The following is a 25,262-nucleotide window of genomic DNA, read 5'->3' as shown; positions in this document are numbered from 1 at the left end:
CCCGGTTGTGATTATTGTTATGCAGCTGCGCTGCTGATGTAGTAAAAGTGTGCTGTGCGTACCCTTGTTCACACTGTATTATTAAGCCTCTTAAACGTGTCAACATGTCATTGTTGTACTCAATGCCTACTTGCCATTCTTCTCGCACGTTCTCTTCGGCTGTGTTTATTCGCGCTCGCTAAGTACAAAAACTCCACGCGCTCCAGTTTTCTAACCTCTGTCCTATCTCTCTCTCTCTCTCCTCAGGATGGCTCGTACTTGGCGGAGTTCCTGCTGGAAAAGGGCTACGAGGTGAGTGACTGCGAGAGCGAGCGCAGGCCCGTGGAATCCTTTGGCGCGCCGGCCCGCAGCTTCCTCCGCCGCCGTCCGCTTCTTTGTGTGTTCCACTTAAAACCCAGATAACAAATCAAAACTCCAGCGAAGAATGTGCATCACGGTCTGTAATCGAGCCAGGGCATTGTGCAATTTATCACCCACCGTCCAGCGGTGGATTCCTGTGGCTCCTTGGGGTAAAGCCATTCTGCACACTTCCCGCCCGCGCAGATAAGCGGGAACCTGCCATCCTTGGCTGGGCGCTCGCCCATCATCGGAAATGGAACGCAGGGATGGCATTCGGGCATGGTAGTCTGCTGAAATGCCGGTCCAGATCCATAAACTAATCACCCAGATTGGTTTCTGATAGCCGTGCCTGGGGGTAGTATTTTGAAAGTTTTATTCACACAGTGGTTATGATATGATATGATAGGTTATTTATAAAGCGCTTAATACCCAGAGGGATTCTAAGGGCGGACCAAGGGATCAAACCTGTGTTGCTTCCTGTCGTCTTGCTTCCAAAGCGAGCACGTTGCTGCTGAGCTATCTTCCCGAATTTCATCTATGGAACCTAAAATCACTCCAGATTGTACGGAATGCAACCAATTGTAAACTGCAGTAAATATTTTAGAAACACGACTGTGCAATCCAAGTTTACTTGGAGGGTTGTGGTGGTGACTGTGGGACTTGGGTGACTTGACTTGGTGAAACCCAAAAAGTCTAGATTTTTACTAGATGGCTAGTTTATTTCCATTTCACAGAGAACACAGAACATTGGCATATCACAAACACCAGGCACTACATGTACACCAAAAGAAAATAGTCTGCAGAAATTAAAAAGTACACATTCTAGTCTGCATAAAACATCTTCGATGCAGGGGGTCGGAAAGAACATAGCCACTATCCTAGTGGTGGTGGCTGGTGGGGAATTGATTAGATTAAAAAGGGGTTCTGATCTGGACGCAGGAGTCAGCCTAGTTTTCACAGGCCTAAACACTGCACATCACTTTTCCCTTTAAAACACGTGCCAGCACCCCTCCTCTACAAAACTGAACGTTGATGGCTAGAAGGTGGCAAATGACCCTTAATCACTGGCAGCTGCTCTGAGCAACCCCCCATTCCATCGTTGTTCAGTCTGCCATGCCTGCACAGAAGTGGGAAGACTATGAGCAATTCAGGGCTGGTCCCACCAATGCCAAAACATGGGTCCTAGGCCTGCTGTCTGGGGAGGATTGTGGTCTCGTGCAGAAGGTATGTGACCTGGCAGTTCGGGCTGGGCTGCCCCTCTGGGGATGGGACCAGGCCTGATTTGCATATGTTCTTTCCCCCTTTTTGTAATGGCTTGGCAGGCAAAGAATGGTGGTCTGGAGGGTTGCCCAGAGCAATTGCCAGAGGTTTAAGATGCATTCTAAACCTTCCAGCTATCATCTCTTTGTTTTTGCTTTGTCACCCCGAGTGCCAGATGTGGGTCGCATGCCTGCTGGGCCTAGAGACTCAAGTTACTCCTCACTGATGACGCCTAATGAGCCTGAGACATGTCTGGGGATGCTCGTGGTCTCGTGCAGAAGGAATGAAACCTGGCAGTTCGGGCTGGGCTGCCCCTCTGGGGATGGGACCAGGCCTGATTTGCATATGTTCTTTCCCCCTTTTTGTAATGGCTTGGCAGGCAAAGAATGATGGTCTGGAGGGTTTCCCAGAGCAATTGCCAGAGGTTTAAGATGCATTCTAAACCTTCCAGCCATCACCTCTTTGTTTTTCCTTTGTCATCCCGAGCGCCAGATGTGGGTCCCATGCCTGCGGGGCCTAGAGACTCAAGCTACTCCTCACTGATGACGCCTAATGAGCCTGAGACATGTCTGGGGATGCGCGTGGTCTCGTGCAGAAGGGATGTGACCTAGCAGTTCCGGCTGAACTGCCTCTTTGTGGGTGGGATCAAGCCTGATTTGCATATGGTCTTTCCTCTTCTGTAATAACTTGGCAGGCGAAGAACGAGGGTCTGGAGGGTTGCCCAGAGCAATTGCCTGAGGTTTTAGACTAATTCCAAACCATCGAGCCATCCCCTTTTTGTTTTTGCAATTCTGGAGCCACATAGAATGGGTCTATTCTAGATGTATAATTGTTAACCGTCTTGTTACTGAACACACGCTTAAACCACTCTAAATAACTGTTGTAAACTGAGTGACTTTTTATCTCTACATTTCTAAAATTAGGGCTGTGGACTGCTGAGACTGATCAGCACTTCTACTCTCTCTCTGAATTACCCAACATGACTGTGTTAAGATGCTATTCTTGTTAGTCCTCCTCTTAAAGTCCCTTCTAGTAAAACACTCTAATTTAGTGCAGCTAGATCGCCCGTTTTTGTTGAGACCATGTCAGTTGACATTTTTTACAACTTTTTTGGTTCGTTCTGCCAGTATGATGCCCAGTAGATCCTTGTCCAGGCAACAGTTTTCTGGCTCATACTTCCCATCTGTACTCCTTCTTTGGGGATGTGTTCTGTCTTTCCTACAGAATTGGGGCTTGAAGCTTTCAGGTAGATTTGATCAACACCAGATACCTGCAGCCCAGGTCGAGAAAACTATACAGGACTGGGTTATGCAGATAAACTACCAGAAGAGCCTAGCCTCTGTCTAATAGGAGCCCTGCCTCACGAGCCACTATAACATCCCCATAAAGTTCCTAGTAGGTCTCAGGAAGCACAGTCCAGGGCTTTGCCCCTAGAGGAACCATGGTCCGAAACCCAACCTCATTTAAAATTGCCCACATTTTCTTCCAACTTTCTTGCCCACCGAACCTTGCCTTTTGGGGCCTAGAAGATTAAGTAGAAGGGTTTTGCACTCTTATTTTATGGGACATGGTCAACATGCCCAGGCTCACACTGGAACCCCCTGGCACTGTGCAAGGCCTAAACGCTTGACTGCAGCTGCATCAAAGACAGTGCTCAGTCCATTTCGGAGCACATTCATTTCTGTTTGACACCCATTCTCTCCACTTAATGGCTAGTTGGCGGCTGAGGGGGGGTGCAGTGCATAGCCTTGGGCGCATTGCAAAGCGACTCACATTGGCAATTAACTTTGCAGATAATATGTCAGTACAGATTCTTGGATTTAAAAGGTGTGCAACTGTTATTCTTTGTCAGCAAAGTTATAGGAAAAGCTGCGCTCTTGGTTTATTTGCCAGATTTTGATTATTCATTTTTTGAAATGCTTATTTGATCTTTTCACATTTTCCATTACAGAAAGGACAATTTAAGTGAAATTGCATATTTAGCTTTATATATTTTTAATTCCTGTGACTGTCACTTCCCATTGGTCCTCCACACTTCCTTTTCCACGTGTGCCCTTTACAGAAATAATGCATGCTAATATGTTCTATGTAAAGTGATTTGGATAAAAGCGCTATGTAAATAACAAGTTATTATATATGTTATGTTGTGTCATTTGGCATTTATATAGCGCTCTATATATCATTGGTATGACCTCAAAACGCTGGTAGGTTGAACGCCCTCGGGGCTCGTAGTCCAGGTCAGTTGGGAGAGTAGGATGTCATAGGGTGCATGGGTGTACCGGTTATGTGTGCAGCTGATGTAATTGCTCGATGGTACCTGCATCCTAGAATTAGGTGTGGTGGACATGATGTCAGTTGAACGCCCCTATGTAAAGTGATATGAATCAATCTAACAGGAACAATTCTAAGTTACAGTAGTCACTTTCTAGATGAGGATCAGTCTAATAAGAACAATTCTAAGTAACAGTGGGTACTTTGTAGAGGAGAATTAATCTAACAACATTTTCTAAGTGTGTGGCATAGGTAAATAAATCACAGTAATGTCTCAGGGGCACTTTAGAGGGGAAATTACAGTACTATCTCAGTGGGCACTTTCTAGATGAGAATAAATCTAACAGGAACAATTTCTAAGTGTGCAACACAGGTAAATAAATTACATTACTATCTCAGTGGGCACTTTCTAGATGAGAACCAATCTAACAGGAACAATATCAAACCATGCAGCATAGGAAAATAAATCGCAGTACTATCTCAGGGGCACTTTCTAGACGAGAGTCAATTAAACAAGAACAATTCTATGTCACAGTGGGCACTTTTTAGATGAGAACTAGTCTAACAAGAACAATTCCTAAGTGTGCGGCACAGGCAGATACATTACAGTACTATCTCAGTGGGCACTTTCCAGATGAGAATCAAACTAACAGGAATAATTTCTAAGTGTGCAACACAGGCAAAATAAATTACAGTTCTAGTGGGACACTTTCAAGAGGTGAATCAATGGAGTACTAACATTGCTTCAATGTTGTGGTGCAGACTGGTTCAGAGGGTAGGTTGAGTGGTCAGGCTTCAGAGAAGAGTGATTGCTCCCCTCCTCACCCAGGCCACACCTATCTTGGTAGAAGCTGCTGGTTGACAGCTGGCCACTGGCTTCCCCTGCTGACACATGCAGACAAAATCTGGAGCTGCCTTTGTAGGAGCCACCCTTTGCCTTGGGGCTCTTAGCCACAGGGGCTGCATGGGCAGAGGGCTGCCCTGGGAAGGCCAGTAATGACCTTAAAATGCACCAATCAGGGTGATGGGCGGGTTGGGAGGCGGGAGGGAAGAGCAGCAGGGAAGTGGATGCAGGGAGAGGGATGGTAGGGAAAGCTGATGTACAAGGGGGCTGGGGCCAGAGAAAATGCTACCAAATGTGCTAAATCAAAGTCCCAGGAGGGTTGCTGAAAAGACCACACTCACCTTACTTCGCCGAGCCAAAGAGGCAAGCAAGAAATTCTGCTGGTAGCTAGGCCTACCAGTGCAACGGAGGATCAACCAATCAGGGCAGGTGGGCGGGCTGGGAGGCGGGAGGGAAGAGCAGCCGGGAAATGGATGCAGGGAGAGGGATGGGAGGGAAAGCTGATGTACAACGGGGCTGGGGCCAGAGAAAACGCTACTACATTTGCTAAATCAAAGTCCCAGTATATAAGGTATTATAGTGTTCTGTTATTAGTAGACACCTTTGTTTTTTGAATTTTTACGGTTCCCCCTGCGTTCAGGTTTTAACATGGTGGAATCCTAACAGGATGGCGCTATTTAAATAAATATAAAAATGCGATTCTCTGCCACGTCACTGGACTGTTTAGCCACTGCACCTCCCCATAAATATGCATCTTCTCTGTATTGCTTTGTCACCTGTATTTCTTGGTAAGAACGCTGGTCGCCTCTTGCTCCTCTCTTTGTAAATGTTGTTGAGGATCTGCCCCTCTAGAGCTGCATTTTTCTGCATGTGCTGAACATCTCTGCACCAGGGCACAGGTCGATGATTTATTTTAGGCCTAGGGTAAAAATAAAAAAGTAAAATGTTTCTATCAAATGAGTTTAGTGTGCGTTCAGCTTTGAAGCCATGATTCATACCTAGGTTATCAATGTCCCAGGCTAGAAACATACCGTCCAGACCATGTGAAAGGAGAATGAAACTCTGTGGAATGTCTCACACTGAGATTTTAATATAATGTCTCACATCCAGATAGTATAGTTCAATAGGGGTTTGTGGGTTTGGTTTAAAAGGTGTCTACCTTTTATATCTTTCCAGCAACCGTGCAGGAAAACAGCTCTCATTGTTTTTATGGTGGTGATTCATTTTCTGAAACCCAAAGGCTTACTTGTCCTGTGCACTTTCTTTGATTAGGACTCATGTTTACTTCCGGTGATTTCAATTCCTATTTCATATGTTGATGAGTCCTCACACTTCATTGTTTAGGGCATGTGCTGGCACCATGGAAAAATGATTAGTGCACCATAGAATTGGCAAGGGTTTGTGCGAGCAGGCCCACCGCATAGCCCATGCATATGTTCCTTTTGGAAGGAGCCACAAAACCCTGGGCCTGCATCACCACTTTCCCCATTCTGATTGGGGGTGTTGATTGCACCTGCTGGAAAGGGTTAGGCAGAGACACAGTAACATGCTCAACATACTCAAATCCGCAGGCAGTGCTCAATAGCTGTACAAATGGGACATTAATGAGCTGTCCAAATGAACTACATTTAATCCCATGAAACTTGTGGGGCACTCAATAGCTGCCCTTCTGACATATCCTGGGTATAAGTGATATAGGATATTAAAAAGATACTATCTCAAAATAGCGCATGTTCGAGTTTCATAAAAGCTAAGGGGCAATTACCTGCAGCCGGCGTTTTTGAAGTGACCTTGGTTCAAGTGCCAGAAAAGTGATATTAGATTTGCAAGCCAAATTTCAATGTGTCTCGGATTTAAACATCACTTTTGGAATGGGGGCATGTACGAGAGGTTGTTACGATGTGATGTGTAGAAGTCCTAACTAATGTGATTGGGCATTCACAAGCCACCATTCCATCGCAACAATAGTAATTTGTGTTCTTATCTGGTGCTTTATGCCATATTCTTTGCGTTTCCAAGCACTGTAATAAAAGGCTTCATTTATACCATGTTTTCCTAATTAAATTATTGACTTGGAGGAAAGATGACAGGCCTGTAAAGTGCAAGCTGCCCTTGTGCCTCAGAACAGCACTTTACATGTGAGCAAAGCATCCCGACAAACAATTGTGGCCTGGCTTTAGCATTGTAGAATGGTGATGTGGGGCGTTTATGAGCTTGGGATCCATTGTGGCCTGACACAAGTACGTCAAGGTGATGTGGCATGAGGCACTATTCTTTGGCGGTGGTGCAGATTCAAGACCCTATGGGCATCAAGCCAAATGATTTTCATATCTGTGGCGCATGGGCTGAAATTTCTGTATTTGTAGTGTGATTAACAAACAAAGAAAATAAGCAGTGCTCACTAGTGCGAGGCCATGCTTTCCACGCTGTCCAGAACCACATGAACAATACATCTGAGCCTGTCTTGCCTCAAGCCTATGGGAGGAAAGCATTCCACAATGGGAAAAGAGGTTGACTTGACGTTCATTGTGATCGTGAGCAAACTATGCAGAACAGCCTCTTCTAGTCTATATAAACAGTGAAGGAGTCCCTGATGATTGTATTTTTCCAAAGCTGACTGATGTTCAGATAGTTGTATATTTTGGACTTAGATGTCTCTTTAACCTAGTCCATCTGAATATTAGTTGGCCCTTACCTGTTGAAAGATCAGCACACAAACTAGCAACACCACTGTTCCATGAATTTAACACACACCTTGAAACCATTTCATCACGTTTACCATATTTGAACGAGATGCTTCAGCAGGATCCCAATGTCATCCCAGGCACCAATTTACCAAAATTGAACGGTGCCAATTTTGTGTGAATTTCCTCGACAGGAAACTCTGGGGGTTGCAATGATAGTCGAATGGACATTAAACCTCTATGCATTTCCGCTGCACCCTGTCATCGCACTGGTGTTCAGGAAGCTATGTCTATTCTGGTCCACGTTGATTTTGATCGCTCCGGACTAGGCCCTGCAAACGTTGTACCCAGAGTTGCTGGACATATTCAGCTTACTTCCCTGACACTTAAGCAGAGAATGGATCTACAAGCCTAGTCGAAGCATGGGTGCCCCATCCGAACCTCAACAGCTTCATCCTTCATGCCTGGCTGCTGAGAGGCTAAGTAAGATCAAAGAAGTAAGATTTGTCGGATGATGTCTTTGTGACGAATCAACTTCTGGGGCATCAGTGGTCCAGGGATGAATATCGGTTTCTAAACCATCAATCAGCCCCACACCTCTATTACACCAGAAGGGATCTGAACAGATTAGAAACACAAGCACATTATAAATCTCATTGGCCTATTTTGGCAGCATGGATGGAATGGCAGGCTTATCTATGCAAGGTTGGGGATCGTTGGTTAGTTGCAACACAGTGAAAATACAATTATTACCCAAGGATAAACGGCACTGTCCAGTCAAGGTTGTATACAAAGATCTACTTTATTATTATCACAACAGAAAGTTCTAGCACACAACCCACCCTATAAAGGAATGCAGAGGACAGACAGTTTTAAGAAGGAAAAAGGATGCACTCTGGATACTGACAGAAGGATAGTTGGTAACGTAATTAATCACAATAGTTCAAGGATGCTTGGTTTCAACACAAAGGGAGAAATGGGTTGTCAAATGTCACTAGGGGCCTTCGGAGAAGGACCAGGGGGACAGAACCACAATGTACCTTGTGCTTGTAGAAGTTTTTGGTGCTCGACAGGGTTGAGTCGGTTTCAGGGCACTTTGCAGCTCCGGCCACACAGTTCAAGACGGGAGAGAGCTATGGGTATCAGGCGGCAGGCACTTTAGCGATCAAGGCTGGACGGACGGCTGCAGGCTGGCCTATACAGTGGGCTCAGGGACAGGAATCATTGTCTCAGTGCTGGTTGGCGGATACGAAGGACTGGTCGAGGCATCTCAGATGAGGTTAGTGACTGCGGCGTAACAACAGTCAGCGGTGCAGTCGGTTGCAGATCAAGGGGCTTGACTGGCTTGACAATTTCCTTTAAGGCAGACTTTGGTGGATACTTGCTGATGCACCCATCCTAGTTTCTTCACTGGGTTTGTTTCATTCTTTAAGGCGGATGGCCCAAAGCGGAGGAGAGTGTTTCAAGCAACTGCCTTGTCATTGGTTTGGTTCAGAGACTCTCTGGCACTTCCCACCTAGGAAGCGTGCTGCAGAGCCTAGCAGGGCACGCTGTGTGCTGGCTGGGTACCGGTACTGGAGCTGCTGGAGGGTACCCTGGATTCAGTATCTCCCTCTGATCCCTGGGAGATGTTTACAGGGGGGATCTTGCTTCCCTCTTTGGAAATCGTAGCCTTCCACTGTCGGAAGCTATAAGGCAGACTGTACCTTCAGCCATGGTCCAATGCGGAGTTCTTCTTGTTACTCTTTGAAAAGTCTTCAAATGATCTGCCCTCTTTTAAAGCCAATGGGCCTCAGTGATTGGTGTAGGCTAAGCCTACCTCAATGAACCAATCCTGGGTCCTCACCAACAGGCTCCTGTATGCAACAGTAAAGTTAAAGGGGTGAAAGCATGTAATACTAAGTCCTGCCCATCTTCCCGTCTGTTGTGGAACAAAGGGTCCCTCTGGTTACTTGAGCTCTCTGTTGTTCCTGATTAAAGTGGCAGGTCCCCCTTAAAGCTGTGGCAAGGTCAGACTTTCTGTCTTCATCAATCCACATACAAGTACCCTCTAAATGGGGTCCCCCTGCAGGGGTTGCCTACTGTAAACAAATGGTCTCAGACATGACAGGTCACCGCCCTTGATACTGGGAGGCGGGAGCTGGCTTCAGGTTGACACAGTGCATATCAAATGTTGTTGGGGTTTCCTGTCTCTTTTGTGAATCCTGAGACCAGGCCTCCCATGGGCCTGCTTGAATTAACTCTGATTTGTATTCGAAGGGCGCCTTTGTTAGTTAATTAGGCTAGCCATGGCAGGAGGAAGATTTTGCCTTCCCCCTCCTGAGATGCCTTGACTTACTTTGGCTGTCATATTTCAACTAAATATAAGAGAGATGACGGCGCATGTACGCTGTGTCTGCCCAGAGTACACATGTCATGTGTATGCCGTGCGGTGAGCAGAGGAAAATGTTTGCGGATTAATCCCACACATTTTCCAGAGGTTGATCTACCATCATTCATTTTCATTTAAAATTTCAAAAAAACTCAAGTGAGCGCACACCCACTGTGCGAATGGTCGAATTTTTAAGACATGCTCTTCTTGGCTCTCAGGCCTGCCACAAATTCATTTATGACTGTAGATTGTGTACATTTTCGTCCTGGTGCAGGGAAAGGCATCTACATCCTCTTGTCCCACATCCTCCGCTCTAGATTTTCTGCTTTCCTGTGCCTGCACAGACAAAGAGATTGGCTCTGTGAAGGGGTACCTTGCAGCGATTTCTGTTTTCAAATGGACCCTTGAGCAAGGCTTGTTCTTCACAATCTTCACTGATATGCAATGTTTGCACGTATTGTGCAACCAGTTTCCCCAACGCAGTGGGATTTGAATTTAGTATTGACATTTCTTATGGATACTCTGTTTGAACCCTTGGATTCCTTTCTTTAATATTGATCACGAATATGGGGATTTTCCTGGTTGCCATCACTTCCACTAGGCGAGTGAGTGAGCTCCATCCAGCTTATCTGTTAAGCCTTCCTATTTGTTTTTTCCAAAGAGTAGGTCACGTTAAGAGTGATGCTGCCCTCCCTTCCTTCCTTCCTTCCTTCCTTCCTTCCTTCCTTCCTTCCTTCCTTCCTTCCTTCCTTCCTTCCTTCCTTCCTTCCTTCCTTCCTTCCTTCCTTCCTTCCTTCCTTCCTTCCTTCCTTCCTTCCTTCCTTCCTTCCTTCCTTCCTTCCTTCCTTCCTTCCTTCCTTCCTTCCTTCCTTCCTTCCTTCCTTCCTTCCTTCCTTCCTTCCTTCCTTCCTTCCTTCCTTCCTTCCCTGGTCTCAGATTTCCAACTCTGGAGCGATTGCATATGCTGGACCCGGTGTGGGCACTCAGTTACTGTGGCTCTCTGGATGAGGGATGGCAGGAAAGATTACTAGCTTTTTGTCGATTATGCTGGTGCCGTGCTGACGATGCTGTGACAAAAAAGACCCTGTTAAGATGGATAATCCTCTGCATCTGGGAATGCTACGATTTGGCTGGAAAGGACTGGCTGCCATATTTGCCCTTCAGAGAAGAGTCCCTGTTCTGGGCACATGTTCGCTAAACACTACTGCTTGGATTCTCAATTATTATAGGAGGCTTGTTTTGGCAGAGCGGTCCTCCAGCACGTTGTGGTATAGGTGGTGTTCTTTCTCTCCACCTACCTCCAGCTATACGTACTGCTTTGTGAGCCTGTCATAGATGAAGAATGCATGGGAGAGAGGAATTTCTTAGAAGAACAAATGACTTAGCTCCTGATTATGTTCTTTCTGATGGATGTTCCTCTCATGGATTCCTAAACAACCTGCCAACCTGTCCCCTTGAAAACCATACTGTACCCCAAGATCTAGCAGGACCTAATGCCGTTTTCGCAGCTGTTTGGTGGTCCATAGCACCCAGAGGCACGTGCAACAAGCGAGCTATTGCGCATTTGCAAAGATAGGAGCACTCACAACTTGTTTAATAATTCCAAAATATGTATACAAAGTAGCATATATGCCAAAGGCCATTAACAGAGAACATTTCCCGTTGATTTTAACAAAATGAACAGTAGGCATGATAAACAAATACCCTGCTAGCAGTTACATTCATTGCCATATTCGAATAGCCACTAAATGTCAGACAAGCACTTCACAGAGGAGCAGCAAAGCAAAATTGTAAAGTGCTCTTGAGTTTTGTTTAGACTGAATTCTTATGGAGCTGTTGCTCTTTCCGGCTTCCATGGGCTGTGAGAGATGGGCCTGCATGTGAAACTGCTGTTGTAATTTTCGCGTTTCCCGCCAAAATGAGTGTGTCTTTAGTCCTTTTAGCAATAGCAATGCGCGCCAAATAATGCTACGCTCGTGCTGATATTACCAGATGGTTAATGGTCTATTGTGGAGTCAGGCGTGTTTCGAGCGGTCGCTTAATTCATTTCTTGGTATAGCTTTCTGTGTCATGCTCCACTCCAGGCCTGTCAGCTCTGTTAAACAGCACCTGGACCATCTACTTCTATCGTGTTTACCCAATTGCCCCCTCACGACCCCTATTCGCTGCCCTGGGAGTTACTGGGCAGAAGGGGACGTTTAACTCTGGCACTGGTCATCTGATCCCGGTACAGTGCATTACCCTACGCCGTTAGTGTATCCCACACCTTGGTTGCCTTACCCCCACTATTCATTCCCTTTGGATATTGTTCGGTCTTTTACAGTTGTTTGGGTGGATAACAGAAGTATAAACCTCATGCAACTTATTTTTTGGTTCTGATTCGACATTCTTAACCAGATTAACCTGTTTGCACACATCTTGGCTCGTCAGAAAGTGTTGCCTGTCACTTGTCTCCTTCCCCAACAGGCAAAGCCAGCTTTTCATCGGCGCTTAGAGGAATACCTGCTGTCAGGGATTACGCATTTCGCAGCTCTTTCTTCGGCTTGTGTGCATAGCTTGGACGGGGTGGGGATCTGGCTTACTGACTGTTTTCTTACCGAGAGCTGGGATCGCGAGGGCACGCCGGCTGCGTCCACGTGAAGGCCTGCACACTGATCGTAACCTTTAACACATCCCTGTGAAGGTGTCTTTGGCAGAACCGATGCCGCGCTGACAACTTAAAACTCCAGCAATTGCGGTCTTTCACCGACTGATCAAGTCAACGTGTTTGGTTACTGCAGGTACAGCATAGAGTGAAGTCAATCAGTCAGCACCCTGTCTTCGCCTGCAGCTGAACATATTTAGGACGATTTCACCTGATATCTGTTTCATAAAGAGTGGTATTTTTAAAGTGCATTTAGTACTGTCTGTGCGCGTCGTCCGTGCCTTCTGCAGTTATCATGTACCCAAGACGAATTGCCAAAAAATCATGATTAGTAAAATGGAACACCTAGCTGGCTTGCCAGTCTCCCAAATGCAGCTTTATTGAGACAGCGCGCACCAAGCCCAATGTAATACAGCCTCTTCTATAGCGCGGTAATGCTTACTAAAATGGTTCAGTCTGACTGGACAAGTTTCTAATAATTCCGGGATGGGAAGGCCCTACCTCTCTCATCCATCCCGAAGTATGAAGCAAGAGGTAGGCCTGTTGGTGACAGTATCCTCCTGAAAGCACCAGTTGTGGTTCTTATGCTTCCAGGTTAGCTATCATGTTGCCCTAATGCTATTGTTGTGATTAGCATTTTACTATGTTTATAAGCATTCAACATCATTCAATTCTATTGAAATAGTTCTCTGTGATTACACGTTACCTGGTCTTCGTGTGTATATCAGAAAACATCTTGGGCCTCATTACGAGATTTGCGGAACGGGTTAACGGGCTCCATTAATGGAGGCGGACCCGTTAAACGAAATTACGAAGTCCCCTCGCGGGACCCGTTAAGGACGCCTGGTAAAACCAGGCGTCCTTACCGGGTCCCGCGAGGGGAAGAGGGAGCTAACAACGGGCCGGTCGTAATCGGCCCATTGTTAGCTCCCTCTCCCATTCCCATTGAGCCCTATGGGAAGTCTGGGTCCGGGTTCCCAGAGAGAGGAATTACCGGGCCCTCCGAACTCGGAATGGCCCGGTAATTCCCCATTCTGGGAACCCGGTAAAGGAGCCCGGTTTGGCGGCAGCTCCCCATGGCTGCCGCCAAACTCGTAATGAGGCCCCTTGACTCTCTATTTTTTTCTTGTGATCTACCATTGGTCCTTGATCCTCTTCAATTGTCTCACTGGGTTTCTTATTTGAATGTTTGTTGGCTCAGTTATACCCCTCCCATTTCCCAACTATACATATTTCATCAGCGGTACTGACCCTGAGGGACGGGCAACTTGTTCTTGGGAAAAAGTTCTCTGATTTGTATTTCTGAAATTTAAAAAAAACAGAAGAATATAATAGAGTTTCATCCTTCCAGATAAATGCCTTTGATGAAATGACTACTGCTGTGCATTAGTACAAGAATGAGTAGTGAATGAAACTCCTATAAACTATCAATAATCCTAATCCTGAAGGTGAAACTGGCACAACCTGAATGATACACTTCCTTCTCCTCTTTAAGGTAGCATGGGCCGAGGGCAAGCTCTTCCCTTCAAGAGGGCTATTAGCTAGCAAAGAAGCAGTCAAACAATAGTACAGTAATACCACAATAAAGATTGTCCAACCAAGGTTCCATAAAAACTAGAGACTTACATTAAGCTAGGAATGCAGACACAGTAAGCAACACACTATAACCCAAATCTGCAACAGAAGGAGCAGTATATGCAGAGTTTCAGACTCATTACGAGTTTGGTGGTATCTCAGCGATAATACCAATGAGATACCACCAAATGGTATTAGTGTTACCACCACTTGCGGTATTACCACTGGATTACAAATGGTGGCAGGTGGTGTTAGCCCCCATTAAATGGAGATTCCTTGGGGATTTTGGCGGTATTACCACCAGTGGTGATACCACAGATTTGGCAGTTTTTTTTAGGGCGATAAGGCAGTGGAATTACCTTCACCATTCTGCTAGAGAAGTTTCCTCTGCCTTAACTCCACACCTGTAGTTTGGCAGTGTGGTAATACAGCAGTAATGCAGTAGTAACAGATACCACTGCATTACCACTGTTTTTTTTACCACACCACCAAACACGTAATTAGGCCCTTTGGAGACAGGGGTACAAAGGCAACATTTTCAGCAGCAAAGTTAAGTTGAATGATGAAAGTATGTAAAAGTAAGCGTGGGGTCTTAAAATGCCACTATACCCCTTTAAGACAGGCCAGGGAGACAGAACCACTTCACATACCTTGTAGGCTTTTTCATGGGTCTCAGCAGTGTTGAGACTGGCTTCTGGGTGCTTTTCCACAGTTCAAGACAGGCTGAGTCAATTGCTTCCAGCATGTCGAGTCTGCATCAAGACAAGTGCATCAAGCAGGTTGAGTCTGCATCAAAAAGATTGCTTCCAGCGGGTCGAGTTGGGTTGGTGTTTGAGTCGGGCAAGATGATGGCTCATACTCGGTCGAATCGGCAGTCAAGACGATATCTAACACTGGGTGAAGTCAATGTTCGAGATAGATGAGTCTATGGCTTCCTCTGGGTCCACTCGACATTGTGATGGATCAAGGAGGGATCAAAAAGCAGTGGCTGTCAAAGACGGCTCTAAGTACCAACAGCGCCTTGAAAAGTGACTCAAAGAGGTTGAGCAGTCACAAAATCAGATTGAAGCAGGCAGACACTGCCGAGAGGTGAATCATGAGTTCTGGTTGCTAAAGGACCTTGTCCACGTTTTCCAAAGGAAAGGAAAGATGGATCTTGGTTCTGCACTCCGCATCCAGAAAAGTTGCCAAGAGCTCAAACAGGGGCTGTCACCTCCAGTGAACAGGTTCCTGGGTATCCGTGGTCTGTTTGCAGCAGGCCTTGTCCAGTCTGCAGGCCATCCCACATGTTACCCTGTGTTTGTTTGGGGAACAGGCTTGCTCCTTTCTTGGATATCTTTGTCTTTACCTCTGTGTCGGAGAGAGCCTTGGGAAACACTGTACCCCCACTAAAGTTCCAGGTACAATCCATCTTCTGTAGTCCAAATCTAATTTAACAGAGGAGACGGTCTCAAAATGTTAAATGGCCACTTCCTCTGTCTTGTCTTTAAATCTCTTCATGAACTTGCTCCCCCATATCTCTCCTCACTCATCTCATTCTACACTCCCTCCTTTTCCCTCCGATCTGCAGACATCTTCTTTCTCTTGGGTCCCCGTCCCCATGTGCCTCCTCTCGTTTTTGCTCCTTTCAGTTCTTTGCTCCCCTCCACTGGCACTCCCTTCCCCTCTCTATCCATTCCATCCCCACTTATTCCTCCTTTCGTGTCTCCTTAAAATCTCTTCTTCTCCACTCCCCTCCCTGATACTCTGATCCTCCTCCGCCCTTCCCTCTCCCCCACCCCTCTTTTATCCTCCTCATCTTGCCTCTCTCCCCATGCCTTGTCTCCTCTTATGCCCCCTCTCCCCCTCACTCGCCTTCAGCTTATCTCACTTCCTGTTCCCCACTCCATTCCCCTCTCCGCCCCTTCTTCCCTCATTTATCTCCACTGGTAAATTGTTCCAGTTGCTGTATTACTGGTTTGACTCATATCTTGTAATTGCTTCTACTGTTAGTGTATTCTTGTTGTTGTAATGTACAGCGCTTTATCGTAAAGCGCTATATAAACAAAATAAACATAAACATAAACGTACAAGGATGTGTAGAGGCTAAAATATCCACTCAGCCCTCTCACTTCTACAAACCCAGAGCCAACGCAATTATAAAGGTAAATTAGGCACAGTCAAGAGATATACCTCCTTCACGTTTTGTGGTAACGTGGGCCGAGGGAACGCTATACTCTTAACAGGGGTGTGAATGTGGTTCAGTAGCGACCCAAACAGTGAATTGTAACAGTCCAAAATAAAGTGTTTTGCTCCAGAGGAAGTGGAGGCGACATGAAAGAGAGACAGAGATAATCAAGATGGTAGAACCTTCCAAAAACTGTACAGACCTCACTTTGGCTATCCTAACACTGCCTTTCCCTTTTGCAATAGGATCAAAGGGCCTTTAGAAATACAGCAGCCTGGCGTGAGGCCTGGCTCCTTATGTATGGGTGTGTCTCTTGGTTTCTGTTCGCATGCCAACATCATGTGGAGTGACTGTCCGGGGGGTGGGAGGGGAGAGAGTGTTACAAAGGAACAGAGAGAAGCAACCCTCCCAAGAGTAGTCCTGTCAGTGGACAGGGGTGGTCCTTGTCCAGGAGGAATACACATAGTCCTTTAATTGCTGAACTATGCCCACAGGGCTGACACATGTGCAAGATCAATTTAATGTGGCTGGGATAACTCTGAAAGATGCTGGCCACCATACCCTAACTCAAGTATGGTTTATATTTACAGTTGTATGTGCCACCAGGACAATATCTTCCGGGTTATGTGGTCTTTGGAAGAGGGCTGCATATTTTATATGCAGACCCTGCACTGCAGAGACATGGGTGTCACTGGAGCTGTCAAGAGGGACCCTGTGGCATCTGAATCTGCTATGTTCCACTGGTAGAGCAGGCGCGGCTAATCAGGATACTGATGCAATAAGGCACAAGTACACACTATGCTTTTGGCATGGAGCTCATGACACAGGAATCCGATTAGCAGAATCCCTTTCAGAGATGGAACTACCTGCATCATTTCATTATTTACTACAAATCAAAAAAAAGCCATGGCTTTTACACTGTTGCCAGATGGCAATTCCTCAGTCACATGAAGTATGGGGGGCCTGGAAGATTCCAAGATGATTGGACACTCCTGTGACTAGCTGCTCCTCTCCTGGATACTCAACCTCCACCCTTTCTCCTGTCTGCCCTGTTTCAAAGAGCCGCAGGCAATTACAACCTTGGAGTGAGTTCTCCATTTTCCTTGCAGGGCTTGCCTTTGAAACTAGTGTTCCCAGCTAATCCCCTAGGGAGTTTTCATTTTTATGCTGAGCCAATCCCCGGGTGAGGCAGGCAGAGGGTGGAAAGGAACCATTGAGGGCAGGTAGAGTTTCATAAAGAACATCGTATTATCACCCTACCAGAAGTAGAGAATGGTACAGTCAGGAACATAATCCTCTCTGGTTCTGCGCTTGCTTTTCCACTGTCCAGTCAGAACTCAGAGTTGACTGGAGGCTATGGGCTAGACATCATTGTCAGCGGCCAGCAGCGGCATAGGACAACATCTTCCTATGTGGCTGCTGAGGGTGGGCCATATATCAGACACTAGCTGAGACCAGTGCGAAAGGAAGACACATTGCTGCCAGACTACTGGGGGCTGTATCACAGAATCTGACAAGAGTCACGGACCTGGAAAGAAAATTGGAGCCTACTGTGCCCTCTAGCACTGGTGAATGACTCCAGGGTGGTTGATAATAATAAGAAGGTGGGGTCGAAATACTTGCTGGTAAAAGTAGGTTCTTATAACTCCCTGAAGCCTGAGGGGGTTGAAAATAATAAGGAAGGTGGGAGGGTCATGGTGTCGGAATAAAAAGTATATCGTGCCTCCTATTGTAACAAATATATTGATATTGGCCTACGCCAAGCTGCTCGAAAGTCATTTGCGAGATCTGTGTTACAAGGTCCTGACCTTTAATCTATGTAGGCCGCCATTTTTAGGTCAAACTGCCATTTTAGGCTTTAGGTGGAAAAGTCATCCTGGGAGCTAAAATGGTGGACAATGTCATTGCAAAATACAACATGGCCGTCTTGACCTCTGTACATCGCTAATGTGTAATCTGCCTGCAGGCTACTTGTTGAGGTCATGAACTGAGACCTCGTCCTACGTTGACCTATGTGTAAAAGGATTATTCGCGAAATGAAACCACTCCACGAGTATGTATTATGATAATGTATTTACACATTGGACAAAGAACATCTGTTTTACTATATCCTATAAATGTTTAAGAAGACCTGTGATACGAAACTTAGAATACACATTTAATGCATACTCTTATTGTTACATGTAATAAAGAACGAACCAGTTAGAAGCGGTTATTTTAGACATGGCAACGAACCCTAGAATAGGTAACACATAAAGTAGAATATTAACCCAAAGAAGGGGTTGGCCCTACCGCTCACAAAATGTATAAAAAGCGAATGCATTCTAATGTACAGTCTCTCACTGAACACACTGAACCACGCTGGAGTTCGTTGTGTTGTACTGAGGGCTGATAGCTATCTGACTTTGCACGGTTTTTGCAATTGTATTTTGATAGAGAATAAAGTACTTTGTATGTTCTTTTGAAACCTGCGTTTGGTGTATTTCCTTTTGGGGTACTCAGCCTCGATATTCTGTTTCTCTTTCCACAATGGGGGTCTAGAAGGGAGCACTAAAACCCTGAGTCTATGTATAGCAAACTAGGGTACTCCTGGCAATCATTTAGATAGGTCCTTAAACATGTTTAGTTTCACTATACTAGTACTATGAAAATAATGATCTACTTTTCAGCTATATCTGGAGCAATTAGACCCTTTAAGCTTACCTCTTTTCCCATAGTGTATAGCAGATTAGCATGCAAACAGGAAGCTATGTGGTCATACCCAGAAAACGGACTCTTAAATGTGGGGAGCTGGTTAATCCTCTGTCTCCGTCAGATTAAGCAACCCAGACACTTCATAATTGAATCCCTTTCTAGACCATATTTGATCAGCTCGAGCCAAAAAGGCCATTGGGGGTCATTACGAGTTTGGCGGTATTACCAATGTGTCCAGACCTCTAGCAGGACGGTAATACAGCTTTGGTGTTTTTGGCGGTAATTCTGCCGACTGTAATTACACTGACTCATAATTTGGTAGAACAGTAAATATGGCAGTAATTACATTACCGCCACCTTTAACATATACTGGCAGACTTGTAATGACCCCCAATTTGTGTTTCGTTTTGGGGATAATCTCCTAACCCTGTAGGGGTCACCCCACCCACCTTTTTGTATTAATAAAAGTGTTAAATCTTAAAGATTGATATTGATATTGAGAGTTTATTTGTATCACGCTCATAAACAAGTGTTTCAGAGCACGACGAGGCACGGGAGGGGAACAAGGGAGAACAAAACAACAATCTTACTAGGCTATGTGACATTGAGAATGCACAAGTGCATTGGAGAGGAAAAGGGGAAAGTGCAAGCGAGGGGGGGAGTGGAAAGTGCTGAGCAAAAGGAAAAATAAATAAAACATGGAAAAAATGATAATAAAAAGCAACAAACAGTGGTAGTGCAGCCAGCAAGTGGCAAGTGCTAGGTTGAAGGCAATAGACAGAGTGTGTCTAATAAGTGCGGAAAAAAGGGGGGGACTCTAGGGTTACAGATACAGACCCCAGTGCCAGGGATTGCCAGGAGGAAGTGCGGGTGGGTGGCAGGGTGAGCAGGTACCTGGGCCTGACAGACAGAGGGTGACCAGGTCCACGATGCAGAGACAGAACAGATCAACAGGGGAGAGGAGGAGAGAAGGCAAAAGCAAAGAGGAATGTCTTGAGGTGCTTCCGGAACTGGAGATGGTTCTCCTCAAGTTTCAGAGTGGCATTGTCTAATGTGTGTTCTTCTGGTCTAAATTCAATCACATTAAACTTTTAGTTTTAGATGGCGATATGTGATTTAGAGTGATTCATTCTTCACTCCCTCCACCTTCTTCTTAAATGTCTTCACGATTATCAACCATTGCATTAAGCCGTCTGTAATTTTTTTCCACCGTCACTGCCCCTATTGACAATTTCTTAAGCACTTATCCTTGTATGACTGCAGTCGCCTTAATGATGCCCATTCTCTATCAAAAGTTTTCATTGGATTCAAGGAGCCTCCTTTCCCCCCCTTGGGGGGCTGCCATTCTCTTCATTGCCAAAACATCCATTGACCCTCCCGCTTTGAGATGTATGACCTATGTTGGATCTCCAGTGAGCAGAGCCGGGCTCAAACACCAGAGTGAACAGACGATGTGTTGATCCACGGTGTGAGCAAAGAGACCTCTTTCTTCACCAAATGTGCTGTTTGCTCTGCTTTTTAAGAATGCACAGTCTGAGACAGAGCAATGTAGGGAATAGCCCCATTGGATATTGGTGCAAACCTTAATGTGTAGGAGATCGGCTACAAAGAGCAGTCAAGTGGGGCTGAGTTGAGTCTAGGAGCCATACAATCCACATCAACCCAGAAATAGTATTTGTAAGGCTTGGGCCTCCACCTGAGGTTTTAAGGCTCCTCGGGAATCCCTGTTGAACAAATAAATTAATACTTTTGCTGTGCATTGCTGGTAGTTTTCTTTCTCTCTGAGGAAAGAAGAAACAGCACAGAGAAGTTAACGGTTTAGAAAATGTCAACTGTTTTATAGCGAGCAAAGTATTACTATGATTCAGTTTTCCCCCATGAATATATGTGAAAGGATAAGATTACTCTTCCTGTATGAAATAGTAAGAGATTATAGAAAGCCTAACAGTTTTGGAAAAGATAGAATTAGAAAGAACAAGGTCAGGACTTGGCAGCTGCTGACTCCCAAAATGTCGGACGCCCATCAATAACGTTTTCCAGTTTACTGCTTTAGCGTTGCTTGGAACTGACTGCCAGCTGATGGACTGCGCAACTAACCTGCCATGTAAGGTCTCCTGGTGTTGGCCAGGATGAGCAAGTACTGTTCTGCCAGACACATACCCAGCATTGCTATTTATTGCTGATCCTTTGGTAGGCAACCTGAGCGCAGATGTGTCAAGACTGCCAGGTAAGTTCCTTTCCTTCCCAACCTCCTCCTCACCTGAGCCTTCTGATGAGCCGTGTTAGGTCTTCTTGTGGATTTCTTGAATTCGGTAGTCAACTGCTTTTGGGAAGGCTTCTTCTTCTTCTTGTGTAAATAAGGTCTGGCTCCCTCAGAGGCCACCTTGACAGGAGGGGAACCTGTCCAAGGGGAACCCCGAGGAGGCAGAGCTCGAATCACAGGGAAAAAGCCGGATAGGCAGAAAAAACCCTTGTATTGCAGACAATAGTAATTCCTCGAGCTGGAACTGTAGTCTGCCCTTTTGGGTAGATACAGTCTGTGGGTAGTTCGTAGACTGGATGCCTGATCTTCAGTTGAATCCGGGGGAGGAGTTTGTAACTGGATGACAGGTAAGTTAAGTAAATAGAAGGGGTTCTGATAAGAGAACGTAAAGGCTGAGAAGTAGAAGGATGAAAGACCAAGTAGAGGTGGCAGTAGAGTTCCACTTACCTAGAAAACGGCAGAACCTGGGAAGTGAGGGCACCCGAGTCGTGGTCGCGGTAAAAGGAGAAAACAGCTCTGTGACCGCGAGCGGAAATGAAGAGTCATGGCGCGGTGAAAGTAAAGGCAGATCCGCAGCCGCGAACGAGAAAATAGATCAGAACAGCTAAGCCAGCTGTAGACACCACAAAGGTGAGTGTATTTGATAGTATAAGGAAAGAAGGAAGAATAACTAGGGAGAAAGCAAGATCGCTAATAGAACACAGGCGGAACCAAGAAGAAGGTTACAGAGGTGGACAAAGACAGAAAGAAAGGAACAACGAACAATAAGAGCAACACTCCGGCGGCAGCGTTACCCGGGACAAAATGCAGGCAACAAGGAAGGATCAGTAGAAGAGAAAAACTCAGCTGAAAGCGCAGCAGCGTTGAATGAGACTGAGCAGAAACAGATACAACGTGCCAAAAAAGGGGGCGTGGTTCTGATTTAAAGGAAAGGGATGCCATGTTGCGTGAGGACTAGACCTGAAGGTGCCCTGGATAGTCAGAGACGCCATGTATTCCTGACAAGTTGTAACTAGATAGAATTGAGTAATACCTGCAATGGTGAGCCAAGCTGCCCATATTCAGCCTTTGCTCCATACCGACGAGACGCTTGAACTCGGATGCTGAAAAACTGGTGCTGTGGGACACCTCACTCCTCACTCCTGCCTCCGTGTGCCACAAAGTTGTACGTCCATACACGTAAGCCCTTCAGCTGTGAATGCCTTTTGGCTACTTCAAAGTGATTTTTTGGGATGTAGTTGGCAGATATTTGATCTTCAGGCAAGTTGATAGATTTTATTGTCAAAGACTGGTCAAAGTTGTCACAGTGCATAGAACCCATTTCCCAGCGGTCCTTCCTCCTTATTTCTCAATATGAACCTAATTGGCAGATTAATGCAAATTGTCTGCAGTGCACATTTGTTAGTGACTGCCTTAAGTACAAATTTCTGGATGTCATTAGGATCCCAGAATGTTGTAGTAGGACGTCAAGCGACTGTGTGCCCCTCCTTCATTTTAGGAGTTCATTGTTATTTACTTAGCACCTTGAAATGTTGTAAATAGTTTGAAATGCCATGATTTCAGGTATTGTGCCTTCATCTTGGGGGAAAGGGACATCTTGGAGGACTTGGTTGTTTCTTCAACTACCAAGGAGATTTAACACTGCTGCTTTACATCGGCCACAAATCATCCGTCTTCTTTTGCCACACTGGCCTTTCAAACCTAATAGTTGCAGTCTCCACCAGACTTGGAAGACATCCCTAATCTGTTTCACCCTCATGAAGAGAGTCCCAAATAACTCTTATTGTACAGAGGATATTGAGAGGGGTTATTTCCTCCCCTATGAATTATTTCTTCAGTTTTTGGATTGCATGTCAAAGTGCTTAGGTTTGCTTGTGTGGGAAGATGTGACACAAGTAATGGGCTGCAGGTAATGCATGTGCGTGACCTTAAAGATTGTCTGGAGTGCTGTTTTTATTTGCAATCTGAGTACACGTTTACTTGTCTTTTTCGAACTCTACAGTTCATAATTTGACAATACCAGTCAGTTAAATAACTCTTGAATGGGTCCATCTCGATTATTTTGGGCAGGCAGAGGAATGGGGGTGGATTAGAATTGAAATTCCTTCAGGGATTCAGGGAGTTTAGGCTGGTCTTCCTCTGTTTTCAATTTTCTTTGCATTTCCTTTTCCGCTTAATGCAAGAGTTATCAGGGGGGTTGCAATAATATGTCTATCTTTCCTTGGGATCCATTCACTTTGATGCCATTATGAATAACTTCTGTTGCCGTCTGATTTGGAGAGAGTTGTCAAGGTAAAAAATACATATTTTCATTACATTAAAGTTATTAACTATTTGCAAATTAAATGTGGATCCTACTTAAATATGAATTTGAACATTTACACACCATGTTACTCACTTAAAAATCAATGTGTTCTCAAAGTTTAAAAAGCGGTCTCAAATATTAGTACACAAAACGTTTTTGGAGTGCTGGTTGATGTTTATTTGGCAGAGATGGGAACATTTAGGTGGATGTTTTCTTCTAAATGTCACTGACTTTCTTTACTCGAGCTTATGTTTTCATCTTTTCTAATGTCAGGTACACGGAATTGTGCGCAGATCAAGCTCTTTCAACACAGGAAGGATTGAGCACCTCTACAAGAATCGTCAGGCACACAGTGAAGAAAGTAAGATATTTTTCTTCAATGTATGTGGTTGTGAAGAATTTAAGTATACTTTTGTGAAGACATGCATTTGGAGAAACCTTTGAGTTTTTTTTTTTTTTTAGCACTAATCAATTTTGATGAATTTCAGAATGAGTTAACATTTTCTGCAACAAATGTAACCTTCTTTGTTTTCTTTTTCCAATAAGAACTCTCATTTAACAAAAAATCTTGTTTTATGCTACTTGCATTATAAACGTTTTCTATTGTCTGGGGGCAGAGGGAATCATCTTCCATCCTGTTTAATTAATAAAAGAAGGGTTTGCATTTTCCCCCAGATCACCCAAAAAATAATTCTGAAAACATTATATATAGCTTCAAAAAAGGTTTCTCTCGTCCATTGTGAAACATTTGGCCAAGGCCAATGTTTATAAAAAGCAAATTCATTACATTAATCACTCTTCTCTTAGGTGGTCTGGTAGAGAGGTTTAATAAAATCCATACAGACCTCTTAAGGAATGTGGTTAATGAAGATGAAATGAATTGGACAGCTTGCTCGCATGGGTCTTATGCACTGTTTGAAAGACTCCTCCAGAGTTCTACCGAATTCCTAACATTTTAATCTGTGCATGTGACATAGCCGAGAGATACTTTGGATAACGCTCCAAGAGAGCTGGGAGGACCAAAGTGATCAGGGGGGAATTTAGCCCAGTTTCACCATAATTCTCTGGCACATATGACCATGGTGTGAGACTTGGTTAAGAACCACCTGACCTGCTAAAACAACAGAAGCCCCCATGTGACCGAAAGGTCTGTCTCTCTATTTGTAAAGTAGGAGATAAGGTTTTGGTCCTACAACCCATGTCCAAGAGCAACCATTGAAGAAATTACAAGGGCCTAATGAGATCATGGAAGTAGTGGGTCAGTTGAATTGAGTAAGGCCACCATGTAGGAGACCCAAAGACCAGATTTATCATAAACATTTTTTGAAGAAGTGGAGAACGCTCAGTACCCCCACTACGTGCATAGCAACATTTATAACTTCTGAGCCTACATTCAGTTTTCTCCTGGAGAATCTAGTTGGGCAATGGAAATTAGGGCTGCAGAATTTATTACAACAATTTCCATACATCTTTTCAAAAAACCCTGGATGAGTCTAGGGATTTTTCCATCAAATTTGGACCCTTCCATGTCAAATTTTTGCCATAGGCCTCCAGAATACCTGAAACTCGATGGGAGATTATTGTGGAAGATGTTAATACAATATCATAACTTTGGATGATTGAACCATCCAAAAGACAGTGGTCATCCCTAAAGGGTGAATTCCATTTTTGCCTTCATTGCTCTTCTGATACACATTGCCAAATACATTGAAAAACTAGGAACTGCATAAGATAATTTCCATCTTAAACCTCACTAAGGGGTATTGACAGGTTAAGCTAGCACATGTGGATATTGAGACGATTGTATTTTGTACCCCTGAAGGATTGTTCCATTTTACTTTCCTA

At 44.9% G+C, this 25,262-nt stretch overlaps 1 protein-coding gene across 2 annotated transcripts in view; it reads left to right on the top strand.

Moving 5' to 3' along the window:
- GMDS (GDP-mannose 4,6-dehydratase) overlaps positions 1–25,262 on the top strand; it is a 3,238,640-nt gene that overhangs the window by 443,503 nt on the left and 2,769,875 nt on the right. For both annotated transcript variants that reach the window (XM_069613525.1, XM_069613524.1), the window contains exons 2-3: positions 247–291; positions 23,691–23,778. In XM_069613525.1, coding sequence (XP_069469626.1) covers positions 247–291; positions 23,691–23,778 — 133 coding nt within the window. The remainder of the gene's footprint in view (positions 1–246; positions 292–23,690; positions 23,779–25,262) is intronic.

Source organism: Ambystoma mexicanum, chromosome 5p, assembly GCF_040938575.1.
Source record: "Ambystoma mexicanum isolate Mex_15411 chromosome 5p, UKY_AmexF1_1, whole genome shotgun sequence".
Classification (NCBI taxonomy): domain Eukaryota; kingdom Metazoa; phylum Chordata; class Amphibia; order Caudata; family Ambystomatidae; genus Ambystoma; species Ambystoma mexicanum.
The sequence above is the reverse complement of the archived record's forward strand: the minus strand, read 5'-3'. Positions and strand labels throughout refer to the sequence as shown.